This window comes from Stenella coeruleoalba, assembly GCF_951394435.1.
Source record: "Stenella coeruleoalba genome assembly, chromosome: 12".
Lineage (NCBI taxonomy): Eukaryota > Metazoa > Chordata > Mammalia > Artiodactyla > Delphinidae > Stenella > Stenella coeruleoalba.
In genome coordinates, this window is record NC_137158.1 from 46,087,769 (window position 1) to 46,111,859 (window position 24,091).

Below are 24,091 nucleotides of genomic sequence, written 5' to 3' on the forward strand. Positions count from 1 at the left end.
GAAGGAAAGAATCACGTATATATATCTTTACTATAGACCAGGGGTTGGCCAAACTTTTCCGTGAATTGTAATATTCACAGATATTTCCTGAGTGCAAATAATTTAGGCTTTGTAGGCCTTACAATCTTTGTTGCAACTACTAAACTCTGCCACTGAAGCAGGAAAACAGCCATAGGCAATATGTAAATGAGTGGAATCGCTGTATTCCAATATAAGCTTATTTACCAAAACAAGGCCAGATTTGGCCCATGGGAAGCAGTCTGCTGACCCCCATATTTATATGTTCTTACTTTTTCTTTTCCTGCCTCTCATTTGAAACAAGTTATTTTAATTTCTATATTTTGTTACATGAAAACATGTAAAATGAAAATATTTTTTTCTCTACTGATTTAGAAGATATATACCATGTTTTAAATCCTATTGTTGGTTACATCTGAGGTTTTTTTTAATGTACCTTTGAACATATACTATAAATAACAGTGGCAAAATTTTAGAGTGTATCTATTGAATGCCCTCAGTTAATATGAGAAAACTAATACAAAGCTTCTTCCCTTATCTCCTTTCTCTCTATTTCCAATTTCTATGAGTGAATTATAATCTCTAAAGAAGTTTATAATTTTTAGATGATTTTGATACTAGGCATACTTTCTTTCATGGTTTATTATGACATTTGAATTGTTTTATAACCATATATACAAAATTACATAAAGTCTGTCTGACTTTTATACATTTAGTGAACATTACACTAATATTTTATACCACCTTTCTCCCATTATTAAGGTTCTTCTTTTTATTCATTTCCCAGTTGGCTAAATCACATTCTCAAGTAGTTTTTTTGTTTTGTTTAGTTTATTCGTTTTGGAGGGGGCTGGAGTCTCTGTGGATGGTATACATTCTGAGCCATTGAATACTTATGAACTTATGAATCTCTTTTTATTGCCTTAACATGTGGAAAATAATTCTCTTGATAATAAAATTTCCCTTCTTCTGGTGCGTGATTCCCCATTCTGCACTCTCTTGACTTCTCTTTGAAGATAATTACTGCAAAAGGAAAGTAAGCATTGAGTTTCATTAAGTTCTTTAAAATACTTGTCTTCTATTTTTGAAGATTAAAACATCTCCATCTGCTTTCCCTAACAATCAGTCATCTATAAAAATTACTCATCACTGACTTCTGAAATATATTAACTTCTAGGATACTGAATATCAAGCAGTATGTTTTTTTTAACATCTTTATTGCAGTATAATTGCTTTACAATGGTGTTAGTTTCTGCTTTATAACAAAGTGAATCAGTTATACATATCCATATGTTCCCATATCTCTTCCCTCTTGCGTCTCCCTCCCTCCCACCCTCCCTATCCCACCCCTCTAGGTGGTCACAAACCACTGAGCTGATCTCCCTGTGCTATGCGGCTGCTTCCCACTAGCTATCTATTTTACGTTTGGTAGTGTATATATGTCCATGCCACTCTCTCACTTTGTCACAGCTTACCCTTCCCCCTCCCCGTATCCTCAAGTCCATTCTCTAGTAGGTCTGTGTCTTTATTCCCGTCTTACCCCTAGGTTCTTCATGACTTTTCTTTTTTTCTTAGATTCCATATATATATATGTGTTAACATATGGTATTTGTTTTTCTCTTTCTGACTTACTTCACTCTGTAGGACAGACTCTAGGTCCATCCACCTCACTACAAATAACTCAATTTCGTTTCTTTTTATGGCTGAGTAATATCCCATTGTATACATGTTCCACATCTTCTTTATCCATTCATCTGATGATGGACACTTAGGTTGCTTTCATGTCCTGGCTATTGTAAATAGAGCTGCAATGAACATTTTGGTACATGACTCTTTTTGAATTATGGTTTTCTCAGGGTATAAGCAGTATGGTTTTATGATGAGTGAATTGTACTGGACTTACTTAATTCAATGTTCTGTCAGAGAGAAATGCTAGGTAGAAGAAGGAAAAAAAAAACCAACTTAGATTTTTTGATTTGGTTTGACCTGAGAATTCCACCAACTTTGTAGGAAAGATTTATTTTGAACACATTTATTTTAGGTGGACCAACAAATTACTTAAAGATCTAATTTAAGGAAGAAGCAGTTGTGATGACATGGAAGGAATATGGTTTTAGAGTCAAGAAAAATAATACTGATTTTTTTAACCATATCATATTATTGCTATTGACCTTGGGCAAATTTTCCCATTAATTTATTAATACATAGATGAGATATAATACCTATCCTTAATTACTTATGGAACTGTTCTAAGGATTACAAGAAAATGTAAATCTAAGTTTTTCATAGCTGTAGAATCTGTACATTAGTATTATTTTCTATTTTATTAAAATAATTTATGCAATTTGGTAAGTCAAAGTTATCTCTAGCATATTTTTAAAATATCTATATAATTAGAAACATTTTTCCACATTACATTGGGTATGCTATACACCACAAATTATTCTTCCTTAATATTGAATAATATATTGTTTATTAATTGTACCTATTTGAATCAAATAGGTTTGTAATCTACTAGGCAACATGATAGACACTAAGAATGCAGTTTTAAATAATATAGAATTCTCTGTAGTCCCCATAACTCATACAAAAACTGATGTGTAAAACTTAGTGTGAAAGTTAATCACTAACCAACCAGATAGCCACATGGAAAAGAATGAAGTTGGATTCTTACACCATTTACAAAAGTTAACTTAAAATGAGTCAAAGACCTAAATGTAAGAGCTAAAACCTATAAAACATAGGAATAAATTTGTATAACTTCAGAATCTCAATGGTTTCTTAGCTATGACAACAAAACCACAGGTAATAAAAGAAAAACTAGATAGGGTGGACTTTGTAAACTTTAAAAACTCTGTGTATCAAAGGACACTATCAAGAAAGTAAAAAAATCCACAGAATGGGAGAAATGTTTGTTTGCAAATCTTATGAGTCTAATATCCAGAATATATAAAGTATTCTTACAACTCAAAAACAGAAGGGCACACGACTGACTTAAACAATAGGTAAAAGATTTTAATGAACATTTTATTTTCAAAATATATGTACAAACAGCCAAAAATCACATGAAAAGATGCTCAACATCATTAGTCATTAGGGAATCACAGATCAAAATAACAAGACACTAGGATGACTAGGATAATAAATTTTTTTAATGATAATAACAAGTGTTTTCAAGGATGTAAAGAAATTGGAACCCTTGAACATTGTTGGTGAGAATGTAAAATAATGTAGCTGCTATGGAATACAGTTTGGTGGTTCCTCAAAAACTTAAACGTAGATTTACCAGTGACTCAACAATTCCACTCTTAGTAATATAACCAAAATAACTGAAAACAGATGTTCAAACAAAAATTTGTTTCAGAATTTTCATAACAGCAATATTAACAATAGTGAAAAGGTCCATCAGCAGATGGATGAATAAACAAAATATGGTATATACATACGACGGAATATTATTCAGCCATTCAAATGAATTAAGTGCTCATACATGCTACAATATAGATGAACCTTAAAAACATTATGCTACTGAAATAATCCAGGGACAAAAGACCACGTATCATATGATTCAATTTATGTGAAATGTCCAGAATAGTTAAATCTATAGAGATATCAAATAGGTGAGTTATTATTTTACAACTAGGGGAATAAGGGGTTAAGGGAATGATAGCTTAAGGATAGAGTTTCTCTGTTTGGTCATGAAAATTATCTAAAATTGACATAATATAGTGCATACGATGTTCATCATATTTACATTTTTCCTATATTAAAGCACTCCATATGATACTTTACAGAGTTTTAGCTACAAATAAAAATTTTCTCAAAATTATTATATTTTTAATTCAGAAAGCTGGACCTCCAACGTTTTCAGGAGTTAATGGAATTTAAATTTATTTTCTATAATCTGATTCAACATTTTAGTAGTCTGATTTTCTCACTTGTAATTTTATAGAAAACTGTTATGAGATTACACAGTATTCAGTTAACAGTAAAAAAATGGCCTTAGGCACTTTTTCAGATAAGCAAGGTAATAACAAAAGGCAATAAACATATTCTGAGTTTCTAATTACATAAAAACTGTCCGGCTTTTCCTCAGTGTAGGTATGAAAGAATTATTGATATTCATTACATTTGCACAAGTGTACTCTGGGAGTGTTTAGACAACCTAAATGCAGTCTACACACTAGGTCTCAAAAGAATTGGAATGAATCTGTGTCTCTAAAGGAGGTACTTACAGAGAATGATGATGTTTGCATTTGTAACAATAATGTTCTTTTTACATTTATACTCTGGAACAAAAAGCTGTTTCCTTCTATTATTATTTAAGATTTATAATAAAGTAAGGAAAACTAATAAGGAAAAAAATGGTCCCTCTTACATGTTAGCCCCTAAATAGAGTCTACACATATCTTTTTTTTTTCATTTTAACATCTTTATTGGAGTATAATTGCTTTACAATGGTATGTTAGTTTCAGGTTCACAACAAAATGAATCAGTTATATATATACATATGTACCCATATCTCTTCCTGCTTGCGTCTCCCTCCCTCCCACCCTCCCTATCCCACCCCTCCAGGCGGTCACAAAGCACCGAGCTGATCTCCCTGTGCTATGCGGCTGCTTCCCACTAGCTATCTACCTTACGTTTGGCAGTGTATATATGTCCATGCCTCTCTCTCGCTTTGTCAGTTTACCCTTCCCCCTTCCCATAGCCTCAAGTCCATTCTCTAGTAAGTCTGTGTCTTTATTCTTGTTTCACCCCTAGGTTTTTCATGACATTTTTTTTCTTAAATTCCATATGTATGTGTTAGCATACAGTATTTGTCTCTCTCTTTCTGATTTACTTTACTCTGTATGACAGACTCTAGGTCTATCCACCTCATTACAAATAGCTCAATTTTGTTTCTTTTTATGGCTGAGTAATATTCCATTGTATATATATGCCACATTTTCTTTATCCATTCATCCGATGATGGACACTTAGGTTGTTTCCATCTCTGGGCTATTGTAAATAGAGCTGTAATGAACATTTTGGTACATGACTCTTTTTGAATTATGGTTTTCTCAGGGTATATGCCCAGTAGTGGGATTGCTGGGTCATATGGTACTTCTATTTGTAGTTTTTTAAGGAACCTCCATACTGTTCTCCACAGTGGCTGTATCAATTTCCATTCCCACCAACAGTGTAAGAGGGTTCCCTTTTCTCCACACCCTCTCCAGCATTTATTGTTTTTAGATTTTTTGATCATGGCCATTCTGACTGGTGTGAGATGATATCTCATTGTAGTTTTGATTTGCATTTCTCTAATGATTAGTGATGTTCAGCATCCTTTCATGTGTTTGTTGGCAGTCTGTATATTTTCTTTGGAGAAATGTCTATTTAGGTCTTCTGCCCATTTTTGGTTTGCGTTGTTTGTTTTTTTGTTATTAAGCTGCATGAGCTGCTTATAAATTTTGGAGATTAATCCTTTGTCAGTTGCTTCATTTGCAAATATTTTCTCCCATTCTGAGGGTTGTCTTTTGGTCTTGTTTATGGTTTCCTTTGCTGTGCAAAAGCTTTGAAGTTTCATTAGGTCCCATTTGTTTATTTTTATTTCCATTTCTCTAGGAGGTGGGTCAAAAAGGACCTTGCTGTGATTTATGTCATAGAGTGTCCTGCCTATGTTTTCCTCTAAGAGTTTGATAGTTTCTGGCCTTACACTTAGGTCTTTAATCCATTTTGAGCTTATTTTTGTGTATGGTGTTAGGGAGTGATCTAATCTCGTACTTTTACATGTAGCTGTCCAGTTTTCCCAGCACCACTTACTGAAGAGGCTGTCCTTTCTCCACTGTACATTCCTGCCTCCTTTATCAAAGATAAGGTGACCATATGTGCGTGGGTTTATCTCTGGGCTTCCTAACCTGTTCCATTGATCTGTATTTCTGTTTTTGTGCCAGTACCATACTGTCTTGATTACTGTAGCTTTGTAGTATAGTCTGAAGTCAGGAAGCCTGATTCCTCCAGCTCCGTTTTTCGTTCTCAAGATTGCTTTGGCTGTTCGGAGTCTTTTTGTTTCCATACAAATTGTGAATTTTTTTGTTCTAGTTCTGTGAAAAATGCCAGTGGTAGTTTGATAGAGATTGCATTGAATCTGTATATTGCTTTGGGTAGTAGAGTCATTTTCACAATGCTGATTCTTCCAATCCAAGAACATGTTATATCTCTCCATCTATTTGTATCATCTTTAATTTCTTTCTTCAGTGTCTTATAATTTTCTGCATACAGGTCTTTTGTCTCCTTAGGTAGGTTTATCCCTAGATATTTTATTCTTTTTGTTGCAATGGTAAATGGGAGTATTTTCTTGATTTCACTTTCAGATTTTTCATCCTTAGTGTATAGGAATGCCAGAGATTTCTGTGCATTAATTTTGTATCCTGCCACTCTACCAAATTCATTGATTAGCTCTAGTAGTTTTCTGGTAGCATCTTTAGGATTCTTTATGTATAGGATCATGTCATCTGCAAAGAGTGACAGCTTTACTTCTTTTCCGATTTGGATTCCTTTTATTTCCTTTTCTTCTCTGATTGCTGTGGCTAAAACTTCCAAAACTATGTTGAATAAGAGTGGTGAGAGTGGGCAACCTTGTCTTGTTCCTGATCTTAGTGGAAATGCTTTCAGTTTTTCACCATTGAGGACGATGTTGGCTGTGGGTTTGTCATATATGGCCTTTATTATGTTGAGGAAAGTTCCCTCTATGCCTACTTTCTGCAGGGTTTTTATCATAAATGGGTGTTGGATTTTGTCAAAAGCTTTCTCTGCATCTATTGAGATGATCATATGGTTTTTCTCCTTCAATTTGTTAATATGGTGTATCACGTTGATTGATTTGCGTATATTGAAGAAGCCTTTCATTCCTGGAATAAACCCCACTTGATCATGGTGTATGATCCGTTTAATGTGCTGTTGGATTCTGTTTGCTAGTATTTTGTTGAGGATTTTTGCATCTATGTTCATCAGTGATATTGGCCTGTAGTTTTCTTTCTTTGTGACATCCTTGTCTGGTTTTGGTATCAGGGTGATGGTGGCCTCGTAGAATGAGTTGGGGAGTGTTCCTCCCTCTGGTATATTTTGGAAGAGTTTGAGAAGGATAGGTGTTAGCTCTTCTCTAAATGTTTGATAGAATTCGCCTGTGAAGCCATCTGGTCCTGGGCTTTTGCTTGTTGGAAGATTTTTTTTTTTTTTTAACATCTTTATTGGGGTATAATTGCTTTACAATGGTGTGTTAGTTTCTGCTTTATAACAAAGTGAATCAGTCATACATAAACTTATGTTCCCATATGTCTTCCCTCTTGTGTCTCCCTCCCTACCACCCTCCCTATCCCACCCCTCCAGGCTGTCACAAAGCACCGAGCCAATATCCCTGTGCCATGCGGCTGCTTCCCACTAGCTATCTACCTTACTACGTTTGTTAGTGTGTATATGTCCATGACTCTCTCTCGCCCTGTCACAGCTCACCCTACCCCCTCCCCATAACCTCAAGTCCGTTCTCTAGGAGGTCTGCGTCTTTATTCCTGCCTTACCCCTAGGTTCTTCATGACATTTTTTTCCCTTAAATTCCATATATATGTGTTAGCATACGGTATTTGTCTTTTTCTTTCTGACTTACTTCACTCTGTATGACAGACTCTAGGTCTATCAACCTCATTACAAGTAGCTCAATTTCGTTTCTTTTTATGGCTGAGTAATATTCCATTGTATATATGTGCCACATCTTCTTTATCCATTCATCCGATGATGGGCACTTAGGTTGTTTCCATCTCCGGGCTATTGTAAATAGAGCTGCAGTGAACATTTTGGTACATGACTCTTTTTGAATTTTGGTTTTCTCAGGGTATATGCCCAGTAGTGGGATTGCTGGGTCATATGGTACTTCTATTTGTAGTTTTTTAAGGAACCTCCATACTGTTCTCCATAGTGGCTGAACCAATTCACATTCCCACCAGCAGTGCAAGAGTGTTCCCTTTTCTCCACACCCTTTCCAGCATTTATTGTTTCTAGATTTTTTGATGATGGCCATTCTGACAGGTGTGAGATGACATCTCATTGTAGTTTTGATTTGCATTTCTCTAATAATTAATGATGTTGAGCATTCTTTCATGTGTTTGTTGGCACTCTGTATATCTTCTTTGGAAAAATGTCTATTTAGGTCTTCTGCCCATTTTTGGATTGGGTTGTTTGTTTTTTTGTTATTGAGCTGCATGAGCTGCTTGTAAATTTTGGAGATTAATCCTTTGTCAGTTGCTTCATTTGCAAATATTTTCTCCCATTCTGAGGGTTGTCTTTTGGTCTTGTTTATGGTTTCCTTTGCTGTGCAAAAGCTTTGAAGTTTTATTAGGTCCCATTTGTTTATTTTTGTTTTTATTTCCATTACTCTAGGAGGTGGGTCAGAAAGGATCTTGCTGTGATTTATGTCATAGAGTGTCCTGCCTATGTTTTCCTCTAAGAGTTTGATAGTTTCTGGACTTACATTTAGGTCTTTAATCCATTTTGAGCTTATTTTTGTGTATGGTGTTAGGGAGTGATCTAATCTCGTACTTTTACATGTAGCTGTCCAGTTTTCCCAGCACCACTTACTGAAGAGGCTGTCCTTTCTCCACTGTACATTCCTGCCACCTTTATCAAAGATAAGGTGTCCATATGTGCATGGGTTTATCTCTGGGCTTTCTATCCTGTTCCATTGATCTATCTTTCTGTTTTTGTGCCAGTACCATACCGTCTTGATAACTGTAGATTTGTAGTATAGTCTGAAGTCAGGGAGCCTGATTCCTCCAGTTCCTTTTTTCGTTCTCAAGATTGCTTTGGCTATTCGGGGTCTTTTGTGTTTCCATACTAACTGTGAAATTTTTTGTTCTAGTTCTGTGAAAAATGCCAGTGGTAGTTTGATAGGGATTGCATTGAATCTATAGATTGCTTTGGGTAGTAGAGTCATTTTCACAATGTTGATTCTTCCAATCCAAGAACATGGTATATCTCTCCATCTATTTGTATCATCTTTAATTTCTTTCTTCAGTGTCTTATAATTTTCTGCATGCAGGTCTTTTGTCTCCTTAGGTAGGTTTATTCCTAAATATTTTATTCTTTTTGTTGCAATGGTAAATGGGAGTGTTTTCTTGATTTCACTTTCAGATTTTTCATCATTAGTATATAGGAATGCCAGAGATTTCTGTGCATTTTGTATCCTGCCACTCTGCCAAATTCATTGATTAGCTCTAGTAGTTTTCTGGTAGCATCTTTAGGATTCTTTATGTATAGGATCATGTCATCTGCAAAGAGTGACAGCTTTACTTCTTCTTTTCCGATTTGGATTCCTTTTATTTCCTTTTCTTCTCTGATTGCTGTGGCTAAAACTTCCAAAACTATGTTGAATAAGAGTGGTGAGAGTGGGCAACCTTGTCTTGTTCTTGATCTTAGTGGAAATGCTTTCAGTTTTTCACCATTGAGGATGATGTTGGCTGTGGGCTTGTCATATATGGCCTTTATTATGTTGAGGAAAGTTCCCTCTACGCCTACTTTCTGCAGGGTTTTTATCATAAATTGGTGTTGAATTTTGTCAAAAGCTTTCTCTGCATCTATTGAGATGATCATATGGTTTTTCTCCTTCTATTTGTTAATATGGTTTATCACGTTGATAGATTTGCGTATATTGAAGAATCCTTGCATTCCTGGAATAAACCCCACTTGATCATGGTGTATGATCCTTTTAATGTGCTGTTGGATTCTGTTTGCTAGTATTTTGTTGAGGATTTTTGCATTTATGTTCATCAGTGATATTGGCCTGTAGTTTTCTTTCTTTGTGACATCCTTGTCTGGTTTTGGTATCAGGGTGATGGTGGCCTCGTAGAAGGAGTTTGGGAGTGTTCCTCCCTCTGCTATATTTTGGAAGAGTTTGAGAAGGATAGGTGTTAGCTCTTCTCTAAATGTTTGATAGAATTCGCCTGTGAAGCCATCTGGTCCTGGGCTTTTGCTTGTTGGAAGATTTTTAATCACAATTTCAATTTCAGTGCTTGTGATTGGTCTGTTCATATTTTCTATTTCTTCCTGATTCAGTCTTGGTAGGTTGTGTCTTTCTAAGAATTTGTCCATTTCTTCCAGGTTGTCCATTTTATTGGCATAGAGTTGCTTGTAGTAATCTCTCATGATCTTTTGTATTTCTGCAGTGTCAGTTGTTACTTCTTTTTCATTTCTAATTTTATTGATATCAGTCTTCTCCCTTTTTTTCTTGATGAGTCTGGCTAGTGGTTTATCTATTTTGTTTATCCTTTGAAAGAACCAGCTTTTAGTTTTATTGATCTTTGCTATCGTTTCGTTCATTTCTTTTTCATTTATTTCTGATCTGATTTTTATGATTTCTTTCCTTCTGCTAACTTTGGGGTTTTTTTGTTCCTCTTTCTCTAATTGCTTTAGGTGCAAGGTTAGGTTGTGTATTCGAGATGTTTCCTGTTTCTTAAGGTAGGATTGTATTGCTATAAACTTCCCTCTTAGAACTGCTTTTGCTGCATCCCATAGATTTTGAGTTGTCGTGTTTCCATTGTCATTTGTTTCTAGGGTTTTTTGATTTCCTCTTTGATTTCTTCAGTGATCACTTCGTTATTAAGTAGTGTATTGTTTAGCCTCCGTGTGTTTGTATTTTTTACAGATCTTTTTCTGTAATTGATATCTAGTCTCATAGTGTTGTAGTCGGAAAAGATACTTGATACAATTTCAATTTTCTTAAATTTACCAAGGCTTGATTTGTGACCCAAGATATGATCTATCCTGGAGAATGTTCCATGAGCACTTGAGAAAAATGTGTATTCTGTTGTTTTTGGATGGAATGTCCTATAAATATCAATTAAGTCCAATTTGTTTAAGGTATCATTTCAAGCTTGTGTTTCCTTATTTTCATTTTGGATGATCTGTCCATTTGTGAAAGTGGGGTTTTAAAGTCCCCTAGTATGAATGTGTTACTGTCGATTTCCCCTTTTATGGCTGTTAGTATTTGCTTTATGTATTGAGGTGCTCCTATGTTGGGTTCATAAATATTTACAATTGTTATATCTTCTTCTTGGATCGATCCCTTGATCATTATGTAGTGTCCTTCTTTGTCTCTTCTAATAGTCTTTATTTTAAAGTCTATTTTGTCTGATATGAAAATTGCTACTCCAGCTTTCTTTTGGTTTCCATTTGCATGAAATACCTTTTTCCGTCCCCTTATTTTCAGTCTGTATGTGTCTCTAGGTCTGAAGTGGGTCTCTTGTAGACAGCAAATATATGCGTCTTGTTTTTGTATCCATTCAGCCAATCTGTGTCTTTTGGTGGGAGCATTTAGTCCATTTACATTTAAGGTAATTATCGATATGTATGTTCCCATTTCCATTTTCTTAACTGTTTTGGGTTCGTTATTGTACGTCTTTTCCTTCTTTTGTGTTTCTTGCCTAGAGAAGTTCCTTTAGCAGTTGTTGTAGAGCTGGTTTGGTGGTGCTGAACTCTCTCAGCTTTTGCTTGTCTGTAAAGATTTTAATTTCTCCGTCAAATCTGAATGAGATCCTTGCAGGGTAGAGTAATCTTGGTTGCAGGTTTTTCTCCTTCATCACTTTAAATATGTCCTGCCACTCCCTTCTGGCTTGCAGAGTTTCTGCTGAAAGATCAGCTGTTAACCTTATGGGGATTCCCTTGTGTGTTGTTTGTTGTTTTTCCCTTGCTGCTTTTAATATGCTTTCTTTGTATTTAATTTTTGACAGTTTGATTAATATGTGTCTTGGTGTATTTCTCCTTGGATTTATCCTGTATGGGACTCTCTGTGCTTCCTGGACTTGATTAACTATTTCCTTTCCCATATTAGGGAAGTTTTCAACTATAATCTCTTCAAATATTTTCTCAGTCCCTTTCTTTTTCTCTTTTTCTTCTGGAACCCCTATAATTCGAATGGTGGTGCGTTTAATGTTGTCCCAGAGGTCTCTGAGACTGTTCTCAGTTCTTTTCATTCTTTTTTCTTTATTCTGCTCTGCAGTAGTTATTTCCACTATTTTATCTTCCAGGTCACTTATCCGTTCTTCTGCCTCAGTTATTCTGCTATTGATCCCATCTAGAGTATTTTTAATTTCATTTATTGTGTTGTTCATCATTGTTTGTTTCATCTTTAGTTCTTCTAGGTCCTTGTTAATTGTTTCTTGCATTTTGTCTATTCTATTTCCAAGATTTTGGATCATCTTTACTATCATTATTCTGAATTCTTTTTCAGGTAGACTGCCTATTTCCTCTTCATTTGTTAGGTCTGGTGGGGTTTTATCTTGCTCCTTTATCTGCTGTGTGTTTTTCTGTCGTTTCATTTTGCTTATCTTACTGTGTTTGGGGTCTCCTTTTTGCAGGCTGAAGGTTCGTAGTTCCTGTTGTTTTTAGTGTCTGTCCCCAGTGGCTAAGGTTGGTTCAGTGGGTTGTGTAGGCTTCCTGGTGGAGGGTACTAGTGCCTGTGTTCTGGTGGATGAGGCTGGATCTTGTCTTTCTGGTGGGCAGGTCCACGTCTGGTGGTGTGTTTTGGGGTGTCTATAGACTTATTATGATTTGGGGCAGCCTCTCTGCTAATGGGTGGGGTTGTGTTCCTGTCTTGCTAGTTGTTTGGCATAGGATGTCCAGCACTGTAGCTTGCTGGTCGTTGAGTGAAGCTGGGTGCTGGCGTTGAGATGGAGATCTCTGGGAGATTTTCGCCGTTTGATATTACGTGCAGCTGGGAGGCCTCTTGTGGACTAGTGTCCTGAAGTTGGCTCTCCCATCTCAGAGGCACAGCACTAACTCCTGGCTGCAGCACAAAGAGCCTTTCATCCACACGGCTCCTTAATTTGGGATGATTCGTTGTGTATTCATGTATTCCACAGATGCAGGGTAAGTCAAGTTGATTGTGGAGCTTTAATCCGCTGCTGCTGGGAGAGATTTCCGTTTCTCTTCTTTGTTCTCACAGCTCCCAGGGGCTCAGCTTTGGATTTGGCCCCGCCTATGCGTGTAGGTCGCTGGAGGGCGTCTGTTCTTTGCTCAGACAGGACGGGGTTAAAGGAGCCGCTGATTTGGAGGCTTAGGCTCACTCAGGCCCCGGGGTGGGGGGTGGGGGCGGGGTGGGGAGGGTCACGGAGTGCATGGCGGGCCTGCGGCGGCAGAGGCCGGCGTGATGTTGCCAGCCTGAGGCGCGCCGTGCGTTCTCCCGGGGGAGTTGTCCCTGGATCCCGGGACCCTGGCGGTGGCGGGATGCACAGGCTCCCCGGAAGCGGGGTGTGGATAGTGACATGTGTTCGCACACAGGCTTCTTGGTGGAGGCAGCAGTGGCCTTAGCGTCTCATGTCTGTCTCTGGGGTCCGCACGCGCCCCTCGCTGGAGTTCCTTTAAGCAGCGTTCTTAATCCCCTTTCCTCGCACACCAGGAAATAAAGAGGGAAGAAAAAGTCTCTTGCCTCTTCGGCAGGTCCAGACTTTTCCCCAGACTCCCTCCCGGTTAACCGCGGTGCACTAACGCCCTGCAGGCTGTGTTCACGCCACCAACCCCAGTCCTCTCCTGGCGCTCCAAATGAAGCCGGAGCCTCAGCTCCCAGCCCTGCCCGCCCCGGTGGGTGAGCAGACAAGCCTCTCGGTTGGTGAGTGCCGGTCGGCCTTGATCCTCTGCGCTGGAATCTCCCCGCTTTGCCCTCCGCACCCCTGTTGCTGTGCTCTCCGCGGCTCCCAAGCTCCCCCACTCCGCCACCCGCAGTCTCTGCCCGCGAAGGGACTTCCTAGTGTGTGGACACTTTTCCTCCTTCACAGCTCCCTCCCACTGGTGCAGGACCTGTCCCTATCCTTTTGTCTCTGTTTGTTTATTTTTTTCTTTTGCCCTAACCAGGTACGTGGGGGGTTTCTTGCCTTTTGGGAGGTCTGAGGTCTTCTGTCAGCATTCAGTAGGTGCTCTGTAGGAGTTGTTCCACGTGTAGATGTATTTCTGGTGTATCTGTGGGGAGGAAGGTGATCTCCGCGTCTTACTCTTCCGCCATCTTCCCGGAAGTCTCCACATATATTTATCTTAAAAAGGGTCTTGTCCTTTATTCTGTTCTAGAGTTTATGTTAACATGTACCCTTCAGGGAGGATATTTAAAAATAGAGATAGTAATACAAAAGGGATTTTAATAGCTCTCAAGATAATATTGTAGAAGGAAAGAAAAAATCCCGACACTCTCTGAGAGCTTATTTATATTCTGTTTCACAGGCCTTTGAAATTGCTCAGGTAACAGATAGGTCTGCTCCTGTGTTCTGAGGCTTAATATCCTAGAATTTCATAAAGGTCTGCACAGTATAAGTTCTAGGGATGCAAGTCCTACCACCAAAAGGTTCTTGTTGCTAATTTCCTCTGTGACACAAACATTAGATTAACCTCAAAATTTGCCCCAATTATTTCACAGTCCATCTCAGAGCCAGAAATTTACTAATGGCTATTCCGAAAATTCCTAAGTATAATGAAGAAAAGAGAGGAGCGATATTCATTGTGCTTTTGTTGTTTTCCTCGGCAGTATTATTTATTTTAACTGGCAAATTAAAACTATTTCTGAGGTCAAAGTGACATTTTTATCGCACTGGTCTACTCTACTTCCTCTAACTCATCAAAGTATTGTAGCAGCAAGAAAAATAAAGTAAAATAAAATAAGACCATAACTCCAATCAGAGTCAATGAATGTATTCTGCCAGAGACTGGGGAATGTTGCCCAAACAAAGAATAAAGCTGCAAGGTGACCAACAGGTCCCTCTCACCCCAGCTGGAAGCAGTTTTTCTTATATTAATATTGGCAGTTAGGAAAGAATATCTCTATTGGTTCTTTGATTGATTAGAGTGAAGAGAACTGAGGTTGAGTGGCCCGAGGCAGAAATGAGAGTTTTCTCTCTAGGGACCCAGTGTGACAATTCAGAACAGCAATGGAAGTGGAGTTGAAAAATTAAATTGTGCTGTCAAGTCATTTATTTTTCTATAATCTAGCCCCTTAGCCAAAGGAAGTGGCCAGGAGTAAATGTCATAGAAAAAGGCCAGGCAGGTAATGAACATGATGAAGAGAAACTCTGAAGTAAAGCACTTAGCCGTGAGCCACGTTGACACCCTTCATGCCAAAAGCTTTGGAGGAGACTTTCTCCCTGGGCAAAGGAAATGATAGATTTGGTAAGAGGAATCAAGCTGATGTCAGCACAGCAGATTACTGGAGCTCTGTCTCCCTCCTTTCCCCAACGTGCTTTTCTCAAACATATACCTAGCACCATTCAAAGATGAACAGAAATATGAAAGAAATCAAGAGAGAAGCTGTACTTAAAGATTGGCATTTTTTTTTCCTCAACTGAAGAGGAAAACGATGAACAAAGGCACATGAAGTACATACATCACAAGAGGAATCACCTAAGAGTACCAAGGAAGAATGCAGGTAATTGTTTTGTCACAGAATCAAAGAAGCTGGCAACAGCATGATATTTCCAGAAATAGGCTCAAAGAAGAAACTATAAGTTACAGAAGGATAGCACAATGGCAGAAATCAGGAAATGAATAGAAAAAAAAGAAAAGAAAATACAAACATTGTCAACATGAAAGGCACATCAGAAGTAACAAAAAATATTGGGGCATAAATGGCAAAGTAAATGAAATATAAATATTAATTTCCTAATTTTCTTAAATAAGTATTCAATAATATGATATGAAGAGAGAATACATGTATGAAATAATCACTCTAACATTAAATGTTTTTCACAATATCTTTCACAGCCTAGTAAAACTAATGAATTCCTTAATTCAACTTCTATTTTTATACTGTTAAATTTAAGTAAATTAATATTAACGCTTCTGATTAAAAATAACATGTAGGGACTTAAAGTTTCTTACATGTAAATACCTTGGACGTCATTGATTCCATCTTTGCAGTAAGAAACAAATGGACAAATTATAAATCAATGGTTTTTCTTGCATCCTTTGTGAACCAGTCCCACAGTCTTCTTCACAAAGAGCCTCTTTGCCAGAGAACTATTCAGAAACTCCAGCAGGAGGACTATAATTCCTTTCCTCCAGCTCCTCCAGCCCTCCTTTGTCACCTAAGAGGGGAAAAATCATCAGTGGCGGACCAGGCTTCAAGGAAGTAGATTGGGAATGCTGCAGCCAGAGTAGGTGGCAGGGAGAAAAGTATTTCACCAATGGAGGAGAGTCTGAAACACTTGTGAAGACCACAGCCCCAATATGCAGGCCACCCTAAAGACTTAATTGAAAAATCACAGAATGCCCCCACCCACCACCACTCTTCTAAGGAGGCTCCAAGGTAATCACAGTATACAACAGCTGCAAGACTGTAAGAGCTGCAAGGTACGAGAGATTATCCTAAAAGCAGTACCAAAGGAAGGAAGCCCTAAAGCCCAGAGAGGAAAAAAAACAAGATCACTAGTGGAATTGTAAGCCTCAGCCCATAACGACAATAAACGTTAAATAAACCCACTCCTAGTAACGTAAATTGTGATGCTAAAGGCCTATTTTCCTCAGTTCCTATTCCCCAGTACAACATGCCTCTTGACTTTCAACAAATATTACAAAGCTTGCCGAAAGGCAAGAAAAAACAGTCTGAAGAGACTTAACATGTAACACTAAACAGGAAGCAAATGTTAATATCTTTTTTAAGGGAAAGAACATTTTAATAAATGTCAGACTAATACTGATCCCAACATACATACAAGTCATTTCTCTCCTTGGGAGGGAAAGGAAGAAGGAATTGAGTGGTGAAAACAGGGGCATATGTTCCATTCCCAGCACTCCAGTGAGACAGCAGGCATGTTGTAGTGAGTTTCCATTTGGGTGTCCAAGGGGGAAACATAAAGAGATGAAGAGAGAATGTGGAATCTTCTTCCCTGCAGTTATCTTCGAGCTAAAATTCTTCATATGTTTTAATTGCTGCTGTCTTTGAAAAATCAGGTTTGTGGATTGTCAGACTCTAGAACAATAGATTATTTTTTTTAATTGCCTTTTATAAAACAGTCTATTCAAATCCAATTTACTAATTTCAAAAATTCTATGATTTTTTCATCCATCATGTACTTATAATTTTAAAAAGCAAATTTATATCACACAAAAACTCATTATTATTTTAGTTGTATATTTAAGGGTTTTTAAAAATTGAAACAATAATTATAAATAATATTAAGGCATATGTTATAAAACTCACACAAAATCCCATATTTTAATTACAAAAATAATTTTAATTTTACGGATATCTCCTAGCCTTTTAGTGTAAATCAGTTTATAAAGTTGGAATTGTAGGGTCCATATCACTTGGTTATCTTCTATTTTAATTAATATATTATTTTCAAAACATATAGTCTTTCTTGTTAAATTTTTGAATAGATTTTATAAAATTAGAGGAAAAATTCAAAGATGGGACTCTACTACTCAGGAAGAGAAATGTGGATTAAGTTTAGATGTACATGTAAATGGAATGAATACAATGAATTCAGAACAAACTATTCCAGATCAGCCAAACTTTAGCAAATACACATAGAACTGTGAAATAGTTGTCATACGTTTAACCACAAAGTCAAGGAAGCCAAGAACATATCAGACCTAACACACTAGATAAAAAAATCAGAATCAAGGCGAAACTGGGAACACTCCACCCTGAATTTCCTTGGTAAAGAGTGCCACCTTGTAGTCATGGCATTATTTTTTTGATGAGAAAGAAAACACATACAACTTAATAATAACTAGAGGGAGAGCCCAGTAGGAAAAAAGCTTGGTAGTAATCTGGGAGAGGCTTTGCCTCAGACAAGAAATAACTGCTAGAAGAGCAAAATTTTAGAAACATGTAGAAAGATTCACTTGAGCTGGTTCCTCCTGACTTGTTGCATTTTCTTCTCATTCTGGGAAAATAATTGTAGGCAGTGATACATGTCATTATATTTTCCAATTTTCCCCTATCTGCCCATCAGCATCCCTGCCTAAAAAGATGAAGAGAAGTCTGAAGGTGGCTGTGTTTGTATCAAGCATGATACCATGTTTAAAAGGCTCTCCTAGCATAAGGGGGAAGAAAGACAGTTTTATCTCTAGAAGTTCCATTTCAGTATTTTTTTATATCTTGCCATTCTCTTTTCATGATCCTATTTCCTCTACCTTCTGAAATACATAGGAAAAAAGAATATATATGTGTATATATATATATATATAATATATATACAGTTTTAATATTCTATTAATTATATTATCTGTGAAATTTCATCTGTTTCTATTGATTGATTTTTCTCTTTGTTATGTATCATATAGGCCTGCTTCATTGTATCCTAGTAAATTTTCATTGGATGACAGACATGTGACTTTTAGATTATTAGGCTTGTTATTTATTATTATTAATATTATTTCCTTAAATTTTTTAGATTATTCCTGAGAGGTAATTAAATAATTTGGAAAAAAATGTTTAGTCCTCCTAAGGCTTTCTTTTAAGCTATTTTATCAGGTCAAAAAGCAGCCTTTATTGTAGAACTAAGAAATTTTCCCTCTCAAGACAATACCCTCTGAAGACTCTGCTTATGTGTCAGGAGTTCTTTCCACTCTGGCTAATAACAGCCTTTTGCAAGCTCAAGAATTGTTCCATCTGCTTCTTTCCAATGGTTCTTTCCCTGGCTTTGATAGATTGCTTACACACGTATGCTGGTCAGTTCTTACCTAGACTTGAGAAGGACCCTCTTCAGACCTGTGGTTTTCTCTTCAGATCACTGGCAACTCTCTCTGGCATCCTGTCCTATGAATTCTAGCCATCTTTACTCATCAAATTCTGAATGCTGCTTCTTCCTCTCAGCAACACTGCCAGGCTCTTCGGGTTCACTCTCTCTGCTCTGCAGTCCAAGTAGTAAACTAGGAAAATAATTAGACTCAGTTTTTGTTTTGTCCTTCTCTTAAGAATTACTGTCTTACACTACTTGTTAGTCACATATTTTATCTATTTTTTCAAATTATCTCAATTTTTAAAAATTCAGTTTTTAAAAATTGTTTAAGTGGGGTGGGTAAAACAAGTCCCAGTTATCTTATCATCGTAATAATATGTTATTAATTATATAATTTATATATGCTTACACAAATTTACATATATGGTAGGATAAAGTGAACAGCAATGGAGTTAAAAATCCAAGATTTTCAGTGTTAGAAAAGAGATGCAAATATAAAATTAAAGAAGTTAAGTAAAAACTCTGTAATTCTAAACCTGAATTTAACATATTGGTCTTATTTCTTAAAAATAAGCATGTTTCCTAGCTCTGTAAACTTAAATACCTAGAAAAAATGACCAACTCAGTGGCAACATGTAATCAATGCAGCCCAGCTTACAGCCTCTAAACACAATTTACAGTTAAGGGAACTAAGATAGCTTAGAAAAATGACAGATTCCAGTTCTGTGAGAGGTAATATAGATGAACCTGGACTATATTATCAAGCCAAAAAGAAAAAAAAAAACTATTAAAAGTATGAGATAATGTCAAAAGGGATCAGGGAACAACTTAGAAAAGGCAGTAGTAACAAAATGGGACAATTGAGCATTAATATGAATGATAATTACAATGAATCAATACACATTAAATATATTAATATCCATGAATCCCTAATAATAGCTTTATTTACCACCTTCAGAAGATGCTAGACAACAAACTCATATTTTTCAAAATGTTAAATTAAGAGAAATAATAATTGATCTATTTTGTTTTTCTGTAATTAATAGTACCTTAGGATAAACGAATTTTAGTAGGTTTCTTTTCATGGAGTTATTTTAGTTAATAAATGAAGAAATAATAGTAGAATTAAGATATTGCCATTCTGTATAATGAAATAATGGATCTAGGTAATAGTTAACATTACAAAAAAAGGAAGTTAATATCACCCACACATAAAAGTACACAGTGCAAACTGTGATGTATGTTTTTGGCTAAAGAAGTCAAGGCTGAATCAAATCAGTCCTCTAGATCTAACCTCCAGTTTAAAAGAAATACAAGATGAGAGAGAAACACATTAAACAATACCCCACAGAGGCAAGCAGGAAAATCCACTCTGTGGGACACCAGGTTTCTTCAACAAGTGAATTAAAGGAGAAGAAAAAAAGATGGTAGAGGAACTTATAGATTAAAAGAGATCTAAAATACATATCAATAAAATGCAAAATAAAATTGACCTAGTTTGGATATTGTTCAAACAATATTATTGAAACAAACCAACTTTAAATATACAGTTATGAGACAACTGGGGAATTTGGAGCTCATCTTGATAACTGATTATATTAAATATTATTACAAGTCATTTTATGTCTTAACGTTTAAAGTTTATATTGTTTAGATTTAGAAAAGGAAACAATCCTTTCATTTTATTAATAGACTACACAGACTGAAATATTTACAGATAAAATGATACAGAATCAATGACTGACTTCAAAATTCTACAGTGGAGGGAAAGAAAATGTCTTGAGTGGTAGATGTAATGAGCGTAGCCAATTGCTGAAGCTGATACAGAATATCACATATTCTAAAAAAAAAAAGAAAGAAAGGAAAACATCTGGAAGGATATACATTAACGTGAGTTCACTATGATTTCTTCCAGGGAATGAAGTTTGGTGATTTGGAAGAACAGAACTTGGGAAAATTAATAACCCTTATTATGATTTAGTTCCTTATAATAAACATATAATTTTACAATTAAAATATCTAACAGAGTAAATAGGCAAGAATTTGCCAAGCCTTCTCTAAATTATATTGTAGGTTGCACAAAACTTAAAAACCTAACTTGTGCTCAAGTTGTCAAGAATGAGTAATATTTGTAATTTCAAGCGACACGATATGGATAAGAGACAGATGAAGTTAATGTAATATTTGAGTTTACGCAGTGATTTCAAACTATCCTCCATTGATCTGTTAAAAAAAAAAAGTACTGGAAATGAACAATGAAATTGACTGATTTGAAAGTCCCTCATCCCTTTTCCTCTGGCTAGCTTGTGATAGAGATGCCTGATGACTGGTGAGATACCCAGAAGGAAGGCAGCAGAGAATGGAAAAGCTATAAGCTGTTAGCACACTGGACAGTTGAAAGGTGATAATTCTTTGAATACTGAAAATGCAAAATAAATACTAAAAATCACTATTTAATATCTCTCTGTTTGTCCCAGCTGATCAGTTTTGCTGGAGCTGATTCACAGTGACCTATTAGATCTATATAATTCTAAACCATGATATTCAGAAACTTTACCAAATATAACACACATTTCCTACTTCATTACAATTAACTTTGTTCTAGAAGTTTGTAATGAAAGTTTTCTCCGTTTTCTCTCTCTCCTTTTTAATGGAACCTCTTGTAAGAAATGCCTCACAATTTTTCAAAGCTATTAATTTAAATATTATTTGGGAGAAATGCTATTTTTTAAATAGCTAGAAATCTGTTCATATTGTAAAAGATATGTTCATGGCTTTACTGAAACCCTAAGCAACATTTAAGGTATAAAAGGCACTATGAAAACTTACCCCAAATCATTTACCTGAAGGAGCCCAGCCATTCTCTAGAGGTGCCAAAAGATCACAGCATCCAAAGTTCTTGCCCATTACTCAAATATTCCTTAGAGGGATGGTAGCTCATCGTAGATTATAGCTTAACTCTATTTTCCACAACATAATTTATAAAATTATACTCTATGCTATAGCATTTCTGTATGATTTATGCCCAGCCTGAGGCATGAAACCTGCTTCCTTCCAGGAGGAAATTATGCTTTCTTGAATGGAAAGAGTAGATGACAACCATAAAATAACTCAGATTCCCTCCCCCTCATCCAGTGACCTACATTCTTTATTTCTCACAAAAATGGGAAGAACTAGGAGATTACTGATGTTTCTGGTTTGGGTAAATGGGAAAGGTTTAGACTCTTAGCTGATTTGTTGTATACATATGCTTCTAAAGTTTACGCTACAGCCAGTATTTGTCTAGAAATTGGTTCAATTTAGAGCTAGAGGAGAAATTAATAAATTCTAACTTGATTATTTATTCTGTTTTATGCCCCTGTCCTTTTTATGAAACACAATCATTTTTTTTTCTTAATCCTTTTTTGATGTGTGCAGCTTAGGGCATAATGATGCTTAAAACTGACCTTGGCAGGTCACAGGTTAATTCAATTTTCATTTACTCATGTTTGAGAAATTTTCCCAGAAAAAAAAAAAAATGAGAAGAGGAATGAGGAAGAACAATTTTAGAAAGTATATCAATACATGTTATGGGAACACAAGTGAAACATTTACTTCAACCAAAGAAAAACTATACATTTTGATAGAGCATTAGAAAAGCAGCGAAAAAAATGGCATAAATTAGACAAGCCCTGAGGGTAGTTATCTTAATAATCAATTAAGTCTTGATGTGATGATTTAATGAAATAGTGAAATATTTTTAATACCCTTGTTTGTTGTTAAAAGTGTCATTGTGGTGTTGTAAAAGTCTAATGCATTGAATGGAAGAGAATGAGATATTTTCTTGTTTCAAGCCAGCAAGAAGCACATAGTTCTTTTCCTGCAAATTCCCATGTTACATAAGCGCAGATAGTTGTTTCAAAGAAGAATATAAGATTTTCATGCCAATTACATCAATAAACTAGTAGGTACCCCTCAAGTTTCTGAGAAGCTATAGTCTTTATTTTTGCATCTTCTGGTTTTGGCTATGAAGACTATAGAGGTGGCAACAGGTACAGGTAATAAGGCAACTCAAGCTTCCATTTGCATACAGTAAGTCCCCTACATACAAATGAGTTCCATCCAAGAGTGCATTAGTAGGTCCAATTTGTTAGTAAGTCCAACAAGGTTAGCTTAGGTATCCAACTAACACAATCGGCTATATAGTACTGTACTGTAATGTTTATAATACTTTTCACATAAATAATACATAAAAAACAAACACAGAAAATAAAGAAAATATTTTTAATCTTACAGTACAGTACCTTGAAAAGTACAACAGTACAGTACAACAGCTGGCATACAGGGGCTGGCATCGAGTGAACAGGCACAAGAGTTTCTGACTGGAGGAGGGAGAGGAGGTGGGAGATGGTAAGAGCTGAAGGATCGTCAGCAATAGGAGACGGAGGGCAAGCTGCAATTTCACTCACGCCTGACGGTGATGGCACAGGTTCTGGTTCCTTGCTGGATTCAATTCTACCTACCCTCTTGAAAAAACGATCCAGAGATGTCTGGGGAGTGGCTTTTTTTCTTGTCATGGATGACACAGTAGCACCAGATTGCATTCTGAACAGCTGCTGCAACCTTCATGTACCATTCTAGGTTTGGGTCCTGTGCTTCAAAAACTAACAGCGCCTCCTCAAATAAAGAAAATCCTCTTGCCATTTCCCGCGTCGTGAATCTCTTCCGTTCTTCAGTTACTTCTTCTTCTTGTCTCTCTTCACCCTTTCTCTGGGCCTCCAATTCTATCAGGTCTTCATTAGTAAGCCCCTCATGTTGCACAGCAACAGTACTGTACAGTAAAGTACACAAAAGCACAACCACTTGTAGAGGATGCACACACGTGGCAATGTATGCCAGACACGTGAACTAACTTACGTGATTGGACATGCGAACGCACGTTAGCACCTTTGAAAGTTCGCAGCTTGAAGGTCTGTATGTAGGGGACTTACTATAAATGGATTGAGGTCTTGACGGATGCTGCTCATGATGGCTCTTTCAAGGGGAAAATGATCCTGTCTAAGAGCCCAGGGTCTGTAGCCACACCTGTCACACTGAAACTCCTGATTAGGTATGACCAGCATAATGGCAAAACAAATCTAGTCAGTTCAGTCCAAAATGCCAGTAGACTTTATGAGCGTTTTTCCTACTCGTTGCCACAAAGACTGACCAAACTTTTGAGGGAATTGGACAGATATTTTCTTACAAGCTCAGCCTCCAGTAAATGCTGAGAAAACATCCTGATTGGGAAGGAATTAGCGTAATTGGATAGAAATTGCATAGAAACAAACTCACCACTGGGAATTGGGCAATGTGTGGTCCCAAGGAAGGAGTCTGAGCTGTAATTGTGAGAAGCAGGA

At 36.6% G+C, this 24,091-nt stretch overlaps 1 protein-coding gene across 11 annotated transcripts in view; it reads right to left on the reverse strand.

Annotated features, from left to right (window-relative positions):
• Positions 1 to 816: 816 nt before the first annotated feature.
• The window catches only part of LOC307195523 (uncharacterized protein), a 641,668-nt gene continuing 618,393 nt past the window's right edge, over positions 817 to 24,091 (reverse strand). For 5 of the 11 annotated variants that reach the window (XR_013830850.1, XR_013830851.1, XR_013830852.1 and 2 more), the window contains 3 exons: positions 24,027 to 24,070; positions 18,715 to 18,903; positions 14,340 to 16,109 (listed from right to left, as the gene is read on the reverse strand). Coding sequence is in view for 7 of the 11 variants with exons in the window: in XM_079939658.1 (XP_079795784.1) it covers positions 18,871 to 18,903; positions 24,027 to 24,070 (77 nt within the window). In the remaining 4 variants the exon portion in view is untranslated. Of the gene's footprint in view, positions 1,042 to 1,921; positions 1,951 to 13,795; positions 14,002 to 14,339; positions 16,110 to 18,443; positions 18,904 to 24,026; positions 24,071 to 24,091 lie in introns of those variants that run through there. The other 6 variants (XM_079939655.1, XM_079939656.1, XM_079939654.1 and 3 more) reach the window with 6 other exon arrangements.